At 44.7% G+C, this 19,390-nt stretch overlaps 1 protein-coding gene across 2 annotated transcripts in view; it reads right to left on the bottom strand.

Annotated features, from left to right (window-relative positions):
* The window catches only part of UNC5C (unc-5 netrin receptor C), a 261,880-nt gene extending 254,371 nt beyond the window's left edge, over window positions 1–7,509 (bottom strand). For both annotated transcript variants that reach the window (XM_074148348.1, XM_074148349.1), the window contains exon 1: window positions 7,386–7,509. In XM_074148348.1, coding sequence (XP_074004449.1) covers window positions 7,386–7,509 — 124 coding nt within the window. The remainder of the gene's footprint in view (window positions 1–7,385) is intronic.
* Between the last annotated feature and the right edge of the window lie 11,881 nt (window positions 7,510–19,390).

The raw sequence follows: 19,390 nt of genomic DNA, 5'->3' as shown, positions 1-19,390 counted from the left end.
GATGTCCCCCATGGGAGTTACCACCAGCTGAGACGAGCATGCACAGCTTCTTGGCTGCCTCTTCCTGTCCTGGCTGTGTACGACTCATAATGAAGGAAAGAGAGAATCCGGGGAGGCGCTGATGCACTGCAGCATCACATACTGACCCAGGGGATCTCCCTGCCTTGATGGGATTATTGCGCAGTCATGCAAGCGAGAGCAGCGCTGCTTGTATTTGGGGGATAGCGAAGGTACCCACCTAAATTCAGCATTGCCTGCTGCCCTTCCCTGGCAGCATTAAGGGCATGTCTGGCACCACTGAGAGAATATGAATCTCTATCTCAATCTGCATTACAGTAAAACCAGTGTGATTCAAAAAAAAAAAAAAAAAAAAAAAAAAAGAAAAAAGAAGAGTGTAAGACCTAGAAATTGCTGTAAATATATGCTTTAACCAATGCTTTACCAGGACCATAAGTCAAGAAGTCAAGTTTAACAGTAGGGTTTTTCACTAGGCTGGTTGAAATGTATGGAAAAATGTAAGCGGAAATGAAAACTGTTATTGTCAGAAGACTTTACAACTTGTAACTTTTTCATTTTCACTGAAAACCTAATAGATTTTCAGAGAGCGTAAGTAGAAAAAGTTTGGCCAGTGAGGTAAATATTTGAAGCTTTATTGACCTTTTCACTAAAATAACTTAATCCTTTCTGGTTTTTATTACGGTTTCTTGGTTTCTTTCCAACCTCCTCCCAGCAAATAAACAAAAAGGACTCTCTCTCTTTTCCCCCCAAAAAAAGTAATTTTTCCATGTTGATAAAAAGGACATTTTTATTAAATGAAACTATTTTTGCACGAAGCTCTTTTTCCCCAGCCCAAACTTTTATATAATAATATGCCAGGCTATAAAGAGATTCTCTAAAACCTGGCATGTGATGAATTGGGAGGAAATCCCATGTTTCCTGCTTAACGTACGTGTGATTTGGGATGGAGTTATAAAAGCAAACAGGAAGCTGTTCTAATGATGACTACCTAGGGGGAAAGCTGTGTACAAGCATCTCTGAGGTTACGGAAAGCTAGGAAAACCTCTGGCAGCTCTCGCCCGCTGCTCTGACTTGCTGTGCCTTACTCCTGCGTGTTGTTTGTACGAGCGGAGCCAGACTTGAGGAAAGCGACTGGAATGCAACTACGGTTTGGGGCTTTCGTTTACCTTCTCTGGCTAGCATGCACGCCCATGGCTCACAGTCAGTTTTATGCCACATCCTTACCCAAGAAAGATAAATCTAAATACAAACCCCACAACCGATGCTCTGCAAAATGCTTAAGCAGATCTATCACAACAGCAATGATAATACTAAGTAAATCCTCCTCCCATCACACTGCTGAGTTTGGGGTCAGAGTATCTGCAGATGATCCCATTAAATTAAAGACAGGGAAACAAAGTGTGTGCAAAATCAAGGGGAATTTTGTTGTTCCTGTTTGTTAGACATAAGCTGTTTTATAACCATTCTGAGTGTAATTTCAAATGCTTGCTTACAAATGATGCAAATTAAGTCTTTCTTTGGATACAGTTTGCCTCCCAGAAGACTTAATACCATTTCTTTCAGATCACCTCTTGGATAATGTTATGATGGAAAGCTCCAGGGACGCCTGCTCCTGAGACTGGACTCTACCGAGCACACGCCATAAATCACTTAAAACACCACCATCCCTTCAGTCCTTGGAAGCAGTTAGCACTGAACTGTGCCTCTGCACAACATTATTCTGCCGCTGCGTTGACGGAGGTTATAGCCAACTGGAAAACCGCTGCTCGTCTCTTATTCCTCACATTTAATCCTTGACTTAAGCTTTAAAAGCTTGTGCTGTTTTATACCTCCACGTCAAACGTGAAAGCAAAGATGGCTAATGAAAATGACAGGCGATGTAATTACTGCTTTATTGGCACCGATGCCAAGATCGCTGCCTGCTAAACTTGAATACCTCCACTGGGTGGCTAACAAGACGTGCACTTCACAAATTAACACAACCTTCTCCCCACTCAAAAGGGAGGGAAGAGGAAAGGGAATGCCATTTTTTCCGATAGTGCGATAGAGATATATATATATATATAGTTTCACAAAACATGTTGCATAGGCAGAGCACTCATGGTTAAATCAACCTTTTTTTCAAAGATAGCCTCCAGTGACATGTGTTCAATGACAAACCAATGATCTGAACAGTGGAGACTCGCATTGAGTCAAATCCTCTTTGTCTAAACTGCAGCAAACTCCACTATGAGCAATGCAGATTACTGAGGAATTCCCCTTTGTGATAGCAATTAAAACATATTTTTCTGATAAGCTGCAGAAGCAACTTTTGTGCCTTTTTCCAGAAAAAGTAGCCAGAACCGATTCCTCAGAAGTCCAATGATTTAAAATCCAGAAAAACACCAAAAAGCAATAAACATAGCCATATGCTATAAAATGGGTAACTCCAAGTGACATTACTTAGCTGGTAGCCCGAAATAAATGTAGCTTCACTGTTCAATGTACAGTTGTCCTTAGCGTTTTACATATACACAAAACTGGTGGCATACTGTACAGAAATACTCAATTGTTATCCTAGCCAGCCTGGGCCCCTCTCACCTTCCATAGGAACTGGTATTGCTCCCTATCCTAGTCAACTGAACTGGACAGACCATGCCTCAAAACATCACTCTAACTTGCACACACACAAAAAAAATAAAAATAAAAAAAAGAAATCATCAAGATCTTTACTTGAAAACATCTAATAAATATAATCCACATTTTCTCCTCTCTTGCTGCACAGACCAGCTATGGAACTGATTTGACCAGCCTTGGCACAGAGCTGTATTCCTGTTTTTTGGAAAATTGAATTAGGAAAATCTTTTTAATATGGTCAATGCTGTTTCCTGTTTCTGAGTTTGGATGTCACACACAAAGCTAGTCCCAAAATACAGTGAATAACCAGGGGTTTGAGGCCATTACCAAAGGGAAAAAAAAAAAAAAAAAAAAAAAAAAGCCGTGTGATGAATGATCCACATTAAACGATTAAGTGTAAATATGCACGATGATTGTGGAAATGTTTAGATATACTTGGGCATTCTTACTGTGCAGAGGAATAAATGACACGGACAGTAATGCTGAAAAGCCATCAGAAGGGGGCTGTATTTGATGTATATACTCTTTTCATAACTGTTGCAACCGGCTGCTAGAGAACGGAGCCAGAGGAAGAGGAGCCCAGATTCTGGCTCCCGTGTTCCTGGGGAGGAATTCCTCCTCCACAGACAGATCCCATTTTAATCCTGCTTAAATTGCACCTCAGTCAGCAAAGGAAACCTGGAGGCTGCTTTGCTTTCAGCGAAGCCCCATGCAGTACTAAAATGCTACTCAGGGCCAGTATGGGCTACCACATCCAGCCCAAATTCATCAACACCGCTGAAATCTGCCAGAGTACATCGCTTGAAAACAAATAAATGTTCCAAGTGCGTTTATCCATTCACAACAAAATACTACTTGGCCCTCGCTTTACTAATACAAATACCATTACACCGACATGATCAAATACAAGCAGTCCAATGATGCATCAGGATAATTAAGTCTTTTTCCCCCCTTTATTCAACAAGATGCGTTTAGGTGTTTAATTAAAAAGCGCATCCCCAAAAGGTTAGTACCTTCACATGTTATATTTCCCTTTTTCCGCACCAAGCATTTTCAAACTGCTGCTGTTGCTAATACAGACTATGCTGGGGCAAGACAAATATCTGCACATATGGCTCTTTTACAGTTTTCTTTTTAAATTATCACTTTGATTTAATTAGGTTTGAGGGGTTAAGCATAAAAAAAACGTACTCTTTTGTTGTAAAGGAACAACTGAAACAAAAACTCATTAATACGCAGTCCCTTTAGCTTTTCTATCCACCTCTTATGCCATCGTTATTAAACCATAAAGCTGCCTGAACCATGTTTGTCACTACAGACAGATAGCCTGGTCCTCCCTCTCGTCCCGCCTACCCCCCAAAAAAGTGGGGGCCACAGGATAAGCTCTTCAAACACTTTTAATGCCCAAAGACTCAGGGGGAAGTAGGGAAGCGCAACAGCTGAAACTCAGTCTCTGCTGATTGAAGAGCCGAAGGAAAAGTTGCTGTTACGGGAGATGGGACTGAAATGCCAGGCGGGGGGTAGGTGCTTGGGTCCAGGGGGGGTTGCTCCTTCTCTCACAGTTTAGGACGTTTGAATTCTCACTCTGTTGTAGCTTATTATAAAGGTGTAATGAATGTAGTGAACGCCAGATCAGAGTTGATTCTGGCTCGATAATCTCCCTGGCCCCATTCACCCCACTTGGAGAATTAAGGGCTGTCTCTATCGTTGTGGCCATTTCCTGTTCTCTCCTGATAACAGTGGAAAAAAGATACTTAGCTTCAGATAAGAAGATAAGAAATGCTAATAAAACAAAAAGTGTATTTAGCTCTGCTGAGAAGCTCACCGGAGGATGCTGAGATGCAGTGATATGAATCTCTCTACCAGGGAGTGTGGGAGTTGGTCCACCAACTACTCAGTTAATAAATTTATTTTCCACAAGGCAATGGAAAAGGAAGGCATGAAAGCAGAAGCCCCAGTAACGCTCACGGCTTCCTTAGCCTGCTTCAAAAGATAAAGATGGTTGTGGAATGAAGAAGAAAAGCAAAACAAGAAATAATACTAGCAGCAAGTACTGGAAAAAAATGTACACGCCCTCTTTCCCTTCCCCTCCTCCCCTTTCTAAATCCTAACTACGCATTTGATGTAGGAAGACACCACTTCAAGTTTTTTTCCTTTTCAAGGTATCACAAAGGAGGACTGAATTTTTTTGCACAATTAAAACCAAGTCAGCTAGCTCCAGACCCACTGAAAATCGGAAGACTGAAACCAGTTTAGAGTGTAACTTCCACGTGTCTCATTTCTATTGCTCTCAAAGGAATGCAACCGAAAAAACTAGAGGGCTGTTTCCATTTCAAAGGAGACAGACCGAATGGAGGATGACTTTGGAAGAAGAGGCTGAGGTAAGAATCATTTCAATGTTCGTGCATTTTTGGAAATGTATAAATAAAACAGAAGGAAAACTTTGCCCGGTGCTATATGATGAGAAAACTTCCTGAAGAGGGCATAGTTAAACTGTTGATTCATCGCCTCGCTGAAGCACCACATACACACACATGAAAATCCCCACCACAAACCCCAATCAGAAAATCCCCCAGCTCTGGGAAAGATGCCAAAACCAGGTCTGCATCCAAATTCTGTGCCTGGTCCTAGCAAATGGGAAATAAAAATAAAAGCATACGTGGAAAACAAAGTCCAAGATGAATGACTATATCCCAACCACATTCCCTGGATTTTCCACTCTGTTGTGAAAGTTTGTCACACGCCGCACAACGGGAAGTCCTGCTGAAGAGCTCTCTGTCCCTTTGTGTGCAGGTGGGCACACCAGTGTCCTGTGACAGGTCCCACATGCACGCCACCCTTCACGGCACAGGGGGCCTGGCTTCTCTCCCCCCACAACATTCCTGTCCCACAGCGCTGTGTTACGGAGGGTACGCACAGAAAGGAGGGACCGTCTAAAAGTGTGAGGTATGCCCTGTGGCACTGAGATGTGCGCTCTGAAACAGTGGAAGGCAGGGGGTCCTCTCTTCCCCGCTCAGGCCATCTGTCATGCGAATTACCCGTGTCCTGTCGGCAGAGCGGGCAGACTCCCTTCTGCTCCGGGTCCAACTATCTGAGGGGATCTTTCCTCTTCAACGCCCCGCCTCTACACAGATGGATATATACCCACTGATATCTAGGTCTACATGCACATGGTACTATTAAAACCTTTAAATACTTTCTTATCTCAAACGTGAAATCGCCCAGTAAAAGGAAATCCTGGTATGCAAGACACCGAAGAAATGTGACATGATGTATAAGGGATTTTGGTACTCTCCTTCTCTGCTACCTCCTTTTCATGACCAGGTTTCTGATCTTCCTGCAAGATAAACATCTGTATGGGCCAGGGAATGTGATTCTAAGGACAGAGTAAGTATCAGCGGGAAATGGATTAGCACCGTTACATGTACGGACATGATGAACAGTGTGTCCAGCCCACCGGCAGCAAGCCTACAGCTCCCGAAAGCCTGCCAGAGGCACCGGGAGTCAGAGCAACCAGCACTGCTCTCCTGTCAGAAAGGCCATAGAGGAGCGTGCTTTCTAAGGGCTGGGTGAGAGCACGGGGTCAGATCTGTGCGGTCGTCTCAAGTGCCTCTCCACAGAGATGAGGGAGGGAAGCCAAGCATTCTTCCACTTCCATTATGCTAGCAACTCCAAATCAAAGCTTTGGTGCATATTATTACTTCCTGGTAGCATATACAGAAAAAAAAAAACCCAAGCAAAAAACCAAAACAGCTTCTAAAACTCTTTTTCTCTTGCTAACTGTATAACCAGGATTGCCAAGTGCCTTAATAAACCCACACATCCATGCTATGCACCGCTCTGTCCACACGCAGGAGCAACCTCTCTCTCTCCAGCGCTGAGGAGGCTGTAGAAAAGTGTTTCCCAGCAAAAGCCACCTATTTCCACTTTAGGTCTAACTCCTGGGAAGGGAGGAGAAAAGCACCGAGAAAGTTTATCCCGCATCAGCTCGTAGAAGAAAAAGTCTCCTGCTGTGGCTGTCTGCCGGGTGGGTGACACACTGAGCCAGGGCTCTTTGTGATGCTCTCAAGACATCACTAAACACGCACTAAGAAGCAAGTCATTTTCCCTTGGAAAAGGGAATTTATACACGGGCTACAGGGAAAACAGACCTAGATGTACTCCAGAACCCCCGACAAGGGAGGGGGTGGGAAAAGAAAAAAAAATAAGCATAAACACAGAAATATAGTAACTCCCTTCGGGTCTATCGTGTTTTAGAACGAAGAGGACGGGGGGGGGGGGGGGGGGAGGGGGAATGGGGGGCTCACGAATGACCGTCGCCTGCAAAGCCCCGGGGCACGGCTGTGCCGCTGCAGAGGGACGCCGGCCCCGCACCTGCCTTTCCCACGCACCTCGCCAGCCCTCCGGGGCGCACCGGCGCCGGTCCCCCGCCAGCCGGAGGGCTGCCGGCGGGGCTCCCGCAGCCCAAAGCCCCCCTTCGGCCTCGGTGCTCCGGCTGAGGACGGAGTGCGGGGAAACGCCTGTCCCGGCCAGACTCAACAACGACAGACCCGAGCCGGCGGGAGCGACCGGAGCCCCCCGACCCCACCGGGGGCCACGCGTGCCGGGGAATGCGCTGCTTGCACGTAGGAAAAAAAAAAAAACAAACAAAAACCACAAAACCAACAACAAAAATATCCCGGCATAAATTCGCATTTTCAGCCCGCACTCGGAGGGTGCCCCGGCCCTTCTCCATCCGTCCCCCGCCTTACCTTGCGCCGCGGAGCCGGGGCGGCTGGCCCCCAGGATGGCCAGGGCGGGGAGCACCACGGTCTGCAGCAGGTATCCCAGTCCCAGCCCGCAGCGGGCCGCCGTCCCCTCCAGCCCCTTCCCCATGGCCGGGGCAGGGGGCGAGTCGCGCAGAGCCACGGAGCTTTTCTGTACCGCCTCTGCCTCCGCCAGCCCCGTCCCACCGCCGGGCGCGGAGGGACGCGGAGGGGCGCGGAGCCCCCGCGAGGCGCTCAGGGGGCCGCGGGGAGAAGGGCAGCCTTCGTAGCGGGGGGGCAAGGGCGCTGCATGGCCCCGTGGAGGGGCGCGGAGCCCGGCGGAGCGCTGCCTTCTTCCCGCGGGCGGCTCGGCGCGGCTGCCTCCACCCCGGGGGTGGGCGGGGGCCGGGGCCGGGGCCGGGGCTGGGGAGAGGGGGCTGCGCTGGCCGCCTGCGATAAAATGCGAGCCGGAGCGAGGAGCAGACCCAGAGGGAAGGGGGCGGGGGAGGCTGGGAGCCACCCGCTGCAGAACCGGCCCCCTTTCGCCTTCCCCCGCCCGCGCCCCCTGCGCGCACACCCGCGCACGCCGGCGGGCACACTGGCACGCAGATGCTGGTGCACACGCACACACAGCCATACGCGCACCCCCAGCCCGCCCGGGCCGTGCAGCCGGGAGAAGCCCCGGCAGGCAGGGCTGCGCCGGCCGGACCCCGCTGCACCCGTGGCTCTCTCGTCCCTACACCGTCCCTGTGGGCCTGACACTCCGCGCACCTGCGGGGCTCTGAGGGGCCGGGGCCGTCCTTTGAGAGCCCCAAAATACAGAGTGGAGGAACCCTGTGCCGGCCGGGGGGCATCCGTCTGCTCCCACAAGCAGCAGGGTGGAGGGCAGGGGGAGGGAGAGGCGGCACCAGGGGAACCTCTCCATCCCTGAAGAACATCTCCCCATTTGCCTCCCAAGGCTTCTGTCTTAAGGCTGGGGTCTCTCCCTGCCAGACCTTACCCTCCCACCCACCTTACATCCCCCAAAAGCTCTCTCCTGGCCTCTGCCTTCACCAAGCGCCCACCAAATCTCACTCAGTGGAATGGCAGTGCCCACATCTCAGGTTCATCACTCAACCAGGGCTCGCTTGGGTATTACTGCTATTTTCTGGAGCTTGTTTTGGGGTGTTGGTTTGTGGGGTTTTTTGTTTGGTTGGTTTTTTTTTAAGTTACCTTTCCCTTTGCAGAGCCCAGGCGGGGCTGTGGTCCCTGGCAGTGACCAGACAGTCCCAGCTACTCACACACCAGCCTTTGCCAATGCCAGGGGGCTGCGGCCCCACAGCCCTCCCCACACCGTGGTACTCCAGGGAGCGTCTCCGCCTCTGGCCCAGAAGCTCCCCCAAGCAGGGCTGCGTGCAAGGCAAGGAGTGCTATTTTCCTCTGAGGCACAGCTTGGATCTTCCCAGACATGCTGGCTTTGCCTTCCGCCCCGGCAGGAAAACAGTAGCAGTGTCGCTGATGCTGCAGGAGGGTTTCCCAGGGGCCACAGGAGCTTCCTGTGGAAGGCTCCGTCCCTCCCACCCACCGACTTTAATGCCCTTCCTAGGCAATTAAACAGACCGTTCCCATTGCTGGGTTTGGGGGGGAAGCAAGGGGGTTTATCCTCCACAGCAGCTGACACAAAGCTCAAGTGCGACAGGAAAGCAACATTCTTTTTTTTTGCACAGGCATAGAGCAAGAAAAAGATTTTGTTCTGGGCGGCACGCCTGGAAGGTGCCCTACTGGGTGTGTTCCAAGCCCAACCAACAGGCTTGAAACTCAGTAACTCTAAGCAGTCCTCTCCAACTAGAGCAGCCCAGCTCTCCATCTCCTGGCTGTACTACACCTTTTAAGAGGGCATGTCCCACCTGCTTCAAACACTATGGCATAGTTCAGAAAACATTAAGGCTCCACCGTACCCCATGAGTTAAGTCCTGAGGCTGTATAAGCGGTGGAAAGGAAACTCTCAACTTGTAGCCACGTACAAAGGAGAACGTGGCTCCCGAACAAGAGCTTTTTTGATTGCATGCACTCCTCACATCAATCCCTGACCTCATGCTCCCTAGCCTTATGTCTCAGGTTGGTGGTCAGCAGAGCGGTTCCCCATGTATGATGTTTGTTTGCCAGTTTTGCTGTAACTCTAAGCTGGGAGCATCTCTCATTTGTTGGGTGTTTACTGTTTCCCTTTGTGCTAGGGGAAAGTTTGCAGAGGCAAGAAAAGAGACCCCGGAAAGATGTCACGTGTGGAAGATGCATTTGTTGCAGCACCAGCTGACGGGCACATCTACTGCCACAAGGGATGGGGGAGGGCGGGCCTGCTTCTCCATTAAATGGAGTTAATTTATTTTTGATGTTTTGCGGCTTCCCAGGAGTAATACCTATAGTTCCAGGCTTAGTTTCTAGTTAGTAGCTCAGTGACCTCATTAAATAGGTCCATCCCAATTTCAAGATGATGTCCCTGCAGCCCTGCCCAGGGAACCCTGGTGGCTGCCAAGCCATCAGCCTCTCTGCCCTGGAGTAGGTGCACAGGGGAGCATTGCTGCTTCACAGCCATGACAGAAGTGGCGGTACGGGGACTGCAAACTCTTGGCTTAGGGAGAATGCAAGTCTTTTCCCAGTACCCAAGGTGTGGCAGACAACAGAGGAACAAGGGTACTGCAGTCTGAGGTGTTCAGTAATCACTCCTCTACTGGATGCAGATATACCTTGACCTGGAGAAGATGGTTCAAGCAACAGCAACAAATAGCTAGAGAGGGGTCTTCTCTGAAAAATGTGCTTTCAAATCCTTCTATGCGCCATTATGCATGACGGAGAACATCCAAGGATACTCCATGTGACTACATCATGGAGTTTCCTCAGAGGTTCGCCATACACTGACAAAAGGCACTTGTGCCCAGGCCATCCCTAATGCCACCACGCTGGATTTTGCCCATTCAGGAGCCACTCGTTCCCAATGGCTCTTTACCTTTCTGCCTATGAGATAAACAGATATTAGCCCAGCTTAATACATTTCAGATTTGACACAGGATTTAAAGGACTGAGATAATTCAGAGATTTGGGATTAGAAAGTGCAAATTGCCTGGGTTTATTCTAAAAGTAGTTGGTTGTTTTGTTTTGTTTGGGGCTTTTTTGTTTTTGTTTTTGTTTTTTATCCTGATAGAACCTGGCTGGGGAGGTGTTCTCCCAGCTGTTTGAAAAGTTAGTGACTAAAAGTACATGTAATGTAAATTTCTCTTTTTGTCACTTTTAATGTCCCTAAAAAATCATTGCATAGGCTTCATAAACTCATCTGAAGCAAATATTAATCTCCAATTTCCATATTTAGACAAAAATACCAAGCGTCAAACAGTTTGGATTGGAAAGTAGATATAGCAGCCTAACAGGTGTTGCTTTAGCTAGTTTTTCAGGTAAGTTCAAGAAATTGCAACTCCAAATTAGATACCCAGAGTAAGTGACTATCAAAGCTTAGTGTAACTAAAAGTTACAGTGTAAGTTGTTCAGTGTAAAGTTTCAGCGTAACTTGTGTACTGACGGATTTGTTTGTTTGTTTTTCCAAAAGAGCTTTTGAAATGAGTTAGGTTCTAAATCAATACTCAAAGTTTTTCACCCCTGCTGTCCACTCAGGAATTTCAAGCTCTTCACAAGGAGATTTTGAAAGCACAGAGCTGGTGAATTCAGTGTATTTTATTGCCCAAGCATCTGGAGTTGCAAAACAATTAATTAGGTGGCATATTGGATTTGAAAAGTCCTATCAGCTTTCAAAATTAATATTGTGAATAGTAGTATAGGTAGCAGGTTTTGCTCTAGATGTTTCCTTAAGATCCTCTACATTTATAACTATTTATACAAACCTTAATCTAATTACAGAACTCAAGGGAAATTTGTACTTTCTTTTGTTACAGCGGCACAGCTCAGGACCACATTGCAGCAGGCACTGTATGAAAACAAAGAGCCCCGATCCCCACTGCAAAGAGTTGCAAAATTTGATTAATGACTTTAGAGCAGAGGTACTAAGGTCCCCTGCGTTACGTGGGACTTGAGCAATGCCAGTTTGAACAAGGAGAGGAATCTTTTCTGTGCACTGACAATTATGAGCGAGATGATTCAGTAACCCATCCTTGCACTGAGCACTGCATTCCTAGGTGGATACTGTCACCTCTGGGCAACCAGCCTGAGGACTCATTTGCTACACCAACATTAATAAGGGATACAGATTCAGGCTCCACATCAGGTGGTTATGTTTAGTAGTCAAGATGCTCTCAGCTACTGAGATACACCTAAAGCAGCTTGAAGTATTTGAGTGAGGGCTGTATTTTGCAAGCTTCTGCGTTAGCAGTTTGCAATGCTGGGTAGCATGTGGCATGCCTGCCATGAAAGGTATATCACACACCTGCTTTTGGCTCTGCCAACACCCCAGGCTCTGCCATGCTGCTCTTTTTGGGTTTTTTTCTGTATGGCAGAGCCCAGCACAACACAACCCAAAAAGCAGGTGTGTGAAAAGCCTTTCAGTTCACTGACATATATACCACAACCTATCGAGTACTGCAGTTTTCTCTCACAGTTTAGATTGGCAATTACTTCCTCTGTGGTTGCCTCGTGTGATACTGTGGATCAGCAAATGAAACTACCCTTCTGATATCTTGCATTTCAAGAGCAACACAACCTCATTCCCAACAAAAACTTTTGCGTGTTTTTTTCACGCTGGGAATGACTGTTTGTGGTGGAACTGCGGTCTGAGGAAAATTTCTTTCATAGCTAATGAAATCTAATAAAACAACTGGTTGTATTTCAGCTTCCCGAATCGCTACCTCATTTGCTTATTTATGGAACCAGATCTTCCAAAGTTCGTCCATATTCATGCACTATACTACTGTGCTAAATTTTCTGTCTTGACTTTGTATTAGCAAGACCGTAGGTCAACATCTGTGTTACTCCCCACAGAAACAGTTCAAACAGTGTTTCACCTCGTAACAACCTTCTCTCTGGAACTGTGCTGAAGCACCAGGGGAGGCCATACGATCTCCTGCTCCTGATGCCTTTCTAGGTATTCCTCTTTGTTTAATAAATTTATGGCAACTAACAACTTTGTTGTCCTCACTGTTCTTTTGAACGGTTTGGCTCTTCATAATTTCTGAAGAGGACGTTCTTGAACTAAAGGACCATTTCAAGTAATTATACTAAAGGTAGGGCCAAATTTTGTCCCTGTGTTTGTGCCGAATACTACGCATATATATCATCCTGTTGCATCCTACTGTGCATAACATGCTGGTGTAACTTGTGCAAGATGGTTCTGCTGGAGCTGGGGGCTCATATGCCTAGGGAATAAAATTAAAAACTTCAAAGGTGTTTAAGTTTCACTTTCAGTAGTCAGAGCCCTCCTATGATTGCATGGCAATGGGACTTAGGCTCCTTGCCCGTTTTTAAAATCTGTATCCTCCAGCTAAAGCCAAATAATGCATCCAAAGGGTTTTTTCTTTCATGTGAATTATCCGTAAACAGATGACAGATTTCTTATTTATTTATTCTCTCTTCACATTTGTTTGGCGAATATTTTCTCTGAACAGCTCCTGAGCTGCCGCTCACTCATGCACAATTCATCAGGAGCATTTGAAGTTCAGTATTCAAACTATATTTCCCTTATTCCTGTTGCATGAGATGATATCAAAACATTTCCCATCTACAAATATTCGGTACCACTTAAAAAAAAACAAAAAACAAAAAACAAAAAACAAACCCAAAAAACCAAACTTGATCATTTTAAGTCTCTGTTTTCATTTGCCTGGAAATTCCCGTCAAAACTACAAAAGGTGAGAGCTACTGCCAATCTCTACTTGTTAGGGAGGGAAGGGAGCGTTCCCCGCGCCGCTCCGGCGGCGGCTGAGCGATGGCGGCGGCTCCCAGCAGAGGGAGGTGTGAGACACCGGCTCCGGCACCGGCTTCTCCCGCAGACGAGTCACGGATGTTTTAGGAACATGTCAGAGTCCCACGGCCTCTCATTATCTGAGCATTTTATCTGGGAACATGCCTCTCTCAGATCCGGCCCTGGTAACTACATCATACTACAACAGGTTTCCTAGGGCTCCGGCTTGAGCTGAGCTAAAGGACGTGAATAACCTGCAAAATACCTCAGTCAGTTGCACAACACGGTTATATTCCTCTCTCGCTCTCCACTCACTTTTTATTTTTGTAGCATTGTAATGACAGATCTATTTTTGAGTTGAATATTAATGTGACTGACGGATGTCAATCTCTACCCCAGGATTATCCCCATCAGTTTCCACTGAAGTGGGTTTTTTTTGTCTCATTTGCCAACTACTAATTTCTGATTGTCCAGTTCAGGGTGGGCTTCCTCCAGTTTTCTTTACTGGTATCACAAGAATCCTCTCTCTGATGTCTCAATGTTACCGCACTGCCTGCCTCTGCCTTCATGTTTTCTCCCTGCCTTATGCATCGACAGATAAAGGCATAATTGCACTTTGGGATCTTTGTTTCAAATTCTCCCTGTAGGTGTGTACGCTGGGTTGCTCTCACTCCATTTGTTATGTTATGGATTCCCTTGCCTGATACACTTTGCATAAAGTGACATTAGAAAGAATTATAATTACAGTATTTATTAAACCACTTCTTAAGGGAGGAAACTGATAGCACGCAGAAAGAAATATAAAGAAAAAATAAGGAAAATTTCTGGTAAAAGATGTTTAAGAAGATTCAGTTCTATGAAGAAACACATTTCCTGAGCAACTTAATTGTTAACATAGTATTTTGGTGTTCTACAATAAGATCAAACGTACACGCAGACTATAACATTCATTTGTCATCTTCTAGATCAAAATGGCATATTTTTAATTGTTACAGATTTTCTTTACAGTTCAATATATTTGCAGTTTTGGGCATAAGCTATTTTGTGAAAACAGATCATATTAAGCAAACTGGGAGTCTGAGTACACGGCAATGGCTCCAGCCTTCCCATTTGTATTTCCTTTGTGAGAAAAACCAGCTATGACAAGAACATACAGCCCCACTTTGTTTGGTTGTAGGGTTTTTTTCCTTTTTCATTTTGAAACTTGACAAACCGCTTTGTTGCACAGTGTGTTCAAAATGCAATTGTCCCTACCAGCTGCACCTTCCTACTGCACCTTCCTAGAACGCATTTACTTCTACCAGCATGTAGCCGGATTCTCTCTTTGCTCAACAGAAAGAAGCCTTCACAGGGAAACCCGCAAATTCCTGAGCAGCGTGCGACAGTGGGAGGAAATCTGTTGTAGGTGCCTGTAACGGGAAGCCTGGCTGTGTGCTTTCAGTCTTTTTTCTCCTGGCCTCTTGGTGGCAGGGCAATTAGAGCTCAAACGTACAGGGAAAAGATATCCCAGTACACTAATCAAAGCAAACATTATATAGATTTTGATTGCTCCAACAAGAATGAAGTCTTTGTTAACTGAAGTAGCTTTATTGATTCGAATGAGGAGATGTATTTATTCTGTTTTGTGAAGTGCTCCAAGCTGTGCATGTATTTAATGCTTATGAATTCAGAGATGAGGGAGTAGAAAAGTTCTGGGTAAAACCATAGAAGAGAAACTGTATCATTCCCAGGACATTTATTGTAACCTTTTTTTCATAAAAGCAGCTATACTTCTCGTAGTTATCATTATCATCTTATAGTAGACCTTAATGTTTAAATAACGGCGTAATTTGTTTAAGTCACATAATTAACAACATTCTTGACTGTTTAGCAATAATTAGTTTGTTTTCATAGAAATACTTGGTTTCATTGCTCTGTACAGAGGCTGAAAAATGATGGAATAACAAAAATGTTCAGTCCCAAGGCTGAAGATGAAAAGTTATGAAAATAAAAATCGCCCGTGACAACATGTGATCCTGTTTTAAGCTCCTTAAAACTCTTCAATGCTAGGAAGTAACTGATGAGGTTTGCGTTACTGCAGTAATTTAAATTGACAGCGCTAAGGTTTCCTTGTCTGAAGATGTTATTGGGAATTCAGCTCTGCATTTCTTTTTGTGCAACACCGATAATATCAAGAAAAACTTGAAAAATAAGGAGAATACTCCCCTTACTTCTGAAGTCTAACCATGACCACATGCATTTTTCATAACACACTGAAAAAAAAAAAGGTTTAACTTTTGTCCCAAGTAGACGTAGTTATTATGGGTCTGTTCTTATCTCAGATGAAGTTCCACAGAGATTTACATGAAACCAGCTCATGCCCTTTGGGAATAAGTTGTCTGTGTGAAAAACTTTGTGCCCTTTCACCTACAGGACTCTACTGTGAAGATAATAGCAAGAGCCTTATTTTGACCGGGGAGCACTGCAGGTTATCTGCAGCTACTTAGTTTATTACCTCTTTAATTTGAAACCTACATTTTTATTCATTGTTTTTCTTTTGAGTAACATATTGAAATGTAATATCAAATAAATGGACCCTCTGCTGTGGCCCCACACAATGCTTTCTGTTATTAGATGTCTCAGTGGAACTGTGTCTGAAGATTATTAAAGTATCTTGCACTGAGTTTCTTAGTTCATTTCATTCCATGTGCTTTCATAAATTAGTTGATGGCAATCTATTAATAAAAACTTAATATTCTACATTATCCTTTATAAAATATTGCGGGTTTTTTTCTTTTTTTTTTTTTTTTTTTCTTTTTCTGAACTGGAACTATTCAAAGACTCTCTTCAAGGGTCTCATAAGATACAGATTACAATACAATTGGCTTGATAACGGCCAAGAGTTTTGCTTCCTCTCTGAGTAACATGAATTCTAAGACAAGAAGGGATACCTTACCTTCATAACTAAAATATCATTCATTATTTAGTCTCTAGGTTGTTAAAACCAGTCCTGAAATGTGGAACAAGAACTTGTCACTGGAAAACTGGGTATGGTAAAGTCTAGTTCCTTGGACCCAACAAAGCAGTACCAGTGATCGCGTTACTGGCAAGAAAAAAGAGCAATTGCTTACATCCCTAAAAGCTCCTCCTTCTCCAGACCCCAGGAAGTTAAAAAGGGAAGAACATGATTTTGACAACAAGGCTAGACCATAATAGACCTGCCTGTGGACTCATTGATTTCTCTGGAATTAAGTTGTTCGAAGTAGCAACGATGTCAGCTCACTTAATGATTCCTTTGAAAAGCAAGTTTTAATGATCAAGTGATCAAGATAGAAGACATAGGATGGAAAAGAGTAGACATGGGAGGGGGACGAGATAGCACATTACTGGACAGTCTCAAAATTCACAGGGAATGGCAGTAAGTTTGTTAACGATTGGAGACTTCTGATGCTCTCTGCCTACTCTACATGCTCTCAAAAATGTCCTGGATGAGGAAGGCATAAACTGAAACTGAGCAAGCTGAGCATTTTGAAGGCTGCTGGCTGACATTTTTATCCTTTGATTTTTCAATTGATAAGGAAGATTTGGTTACTTTAGATGAAAAATGAAGAACTGATCACAGTTGACAAGGATGAGCATGTGGGAGGACTGCAAGGGATGGAACACTGTAAAAGTAGTAGGACATTATTTATAAGCAGCAAGATCCTCTTTCTTAGAAGAATCAGATAAACAATATGATCATAACTAGGACAAGTTTCACAGTTACAAGCCAAGAAAAGATTTCATGACTCTTGTTCCTCCCCATACCTCTAACATTTCAGGGATTGTCAAAATCCATCCAGGAGCATGGAACGAAGTAGCTCACCACATCTTTAGCCAGTTTTCCCTTCTTTTTTTTTTTTTTTACTTTTTCCCCAGAAAGAATTCATTTTCCAGTTAAATTTACTTTTACTCCACACATGCTTTCCATCTTTCTCTGCAAGGAAGATCCTTCTCACAGTGGTGTAGCTTGCACTATGGCCCTGTTCTGCTTTATCCTCCCTAAAGGGAAGGCCATCAGCTGAGCGTGGCAGCCAGGGTCATTATCATGGCAGGCAGAGAATTCACATAGCAGTTAGTTCCGTGGAGGTCTCAGCTCTAAGGGATGTTCAGACATGTCTTAACAGCGCAGCTTTTGGTGACTGGCCTCACCAGTTAGTCATCATCCTTTCCACACTGATGCCAGGACAGCAGTGGTTTCCACAGCAGTAAGCATTGTGAGCTGGACTGCCTTTGAGTATGTAGCGGAAGGTAGCTCTGTGACTTTATCCATCTAGCTAGATCTTTGTGCCTGGTGGAGCTCCAAAAAAAGGAGTGCAAAGGAGCCACTGTGCAGTCTTACCCTGTTTTGGCATGGGTCCAGACCTTTTGTTGCCCTTTTAAGGACATTCTTCTGCCCTAGGAATACCATGTGTCCTTAATGTTTACAAGAGAATTAAGATCTCCAGTGATAGTGGTCTTACGATCAAGAGGCAAGTCTACATTCAATACCATGTTTATCCTCCTAGCTGGTTTTCCCAGAATTAGTACACACATCAACAATTCCATAATGTATGAGTAAGATCTGTTTATTCCTTACTACACATCCAGCATTAATCATTTGTCCTTCTCCAAACCACCAGCAAAATTCTGTGCTGTGGAAAAGTACCAAACAATGTGTAGTGTCTTGGAGCAGGATCAGGCTCAGACCTAGTCTGGACTTAAAAATACAGTTTTGCACGGGGACATTACACTGCAGTGCAGTTCTCTGCCCCTAAATAAAGGAGTTTTTCAGTTTTCCATTCAGCTGATTATAGAAAGTATTGATAGACCTTTCACATCCCCTGTTTTTTGATCAGTAATTTTGAAGAAAAGATTATTAGAGACATCCAAATGTAGGCGTATAAACAATATAGAGAACAGCAGATCATTTATGTGGTTCTTGGTATCCAAATTATAGAAAAAAACTATAAGCTGGGAAGACCCCTAATGTTTTACAGTACTGTAGAAAGCTGCAAGGCCAAAGCTAATGGAGTTTGCTTGGGTATCATGTTGGTGTCATGCCTGTTCTCTGCTGATGAGTGGTATAATTAAGAAACTTGTGCCAGCCCGGGGATTTAAGATAGGAAGAAAAAGACATTCTTATATCGCTGCATCTAGTTGATTCATTTGGAATCACTGATAAATAGACACGGCTGGTTGTGGAACTAGAAGTTGTGCTGCCCTTTTCTTCCTGTCTCCTTATTAAGTATTAATACAAGGTGGAGGTGATTGGTATTGAGAGGCATCGACTGAAATCAACTGGAAGAGAAAATAACAAAGAAGAGAACTAGTATTTGTCTAGAGTTACCTAAAATCCATGAAAACATGAAATGACTCTTCCATGCTTTGCGTTACTGGTTTCCTGAGAACTTCAGCAGATGCTGCTTAGTGAACTAACTTCTTCTATAGCTACTAAAGGTTGCGTGTGTATTAGCAGACTGGCCGCGCAACTACACAGCCATTGCTGCAAATCACTGTGGGGATGTGTATTTCTTGAAAATCAGGGCCACAATACTTGCTATGGTTTTCACCTCTCACTATAATAGTTTTCATCTGGACCACCTAACTGCTTGCGGTTTTTAATTCAGCTGGTCTGCAAATAGAGATGCTATTTTCCCCACGTACAATATTTATATCCTTCCATATTTAAACCCCAATAGAATTAGTGCCAAAGGTGAACATTAAACCAAAGAATGATTCCTTTAATTACATCTGCTACTGACACAAATATTCTTTATAACCGGAATCTCCTGCTAGTACTCTTATGAAGTACCATATACCTCTGGTGGGAAAATAAGTGTTCACAAGCTTAAGGAATTCCATATGCATTTTATTGATGGTAATTCTGTTAGTTGTGCACTCTGAGGCTGCTGCTGGAATGAGGACTGTTTTGGCTGATGGATTCTGCACACAGAACATACATTCAAGAGGAAATCTCTAGGGAACTGAAAAATGAGCCATTACCCTTGTATAGACATTGGGAGGAAAAAACCACCTAAACAAACCCAAAACTTAATACAACAATATTTATCAAGTGTCGCTCAGCCTGGATGGTGGGGTTTCTAGAAACCTTGTTTAAATGCTCGTAACCCAG

This window comes from Numenius arquata, chromosome 5 (assembly GCF_964106895.1).
Source record: "Numenius arquata chromosome 5, bNumArq3.hap1.1, whole genome shotgun sequence".
NCBI classification, from domain to species: domain Eukaryota; kingdom Metazoa; phylum Chordata; class Aves; order Charadriiformes; family Scolopacidae; genus Numenius; species Numenius arquata.
This window is presented reverse-complemented; position numbering and strand designations above follow the sequence as displayed.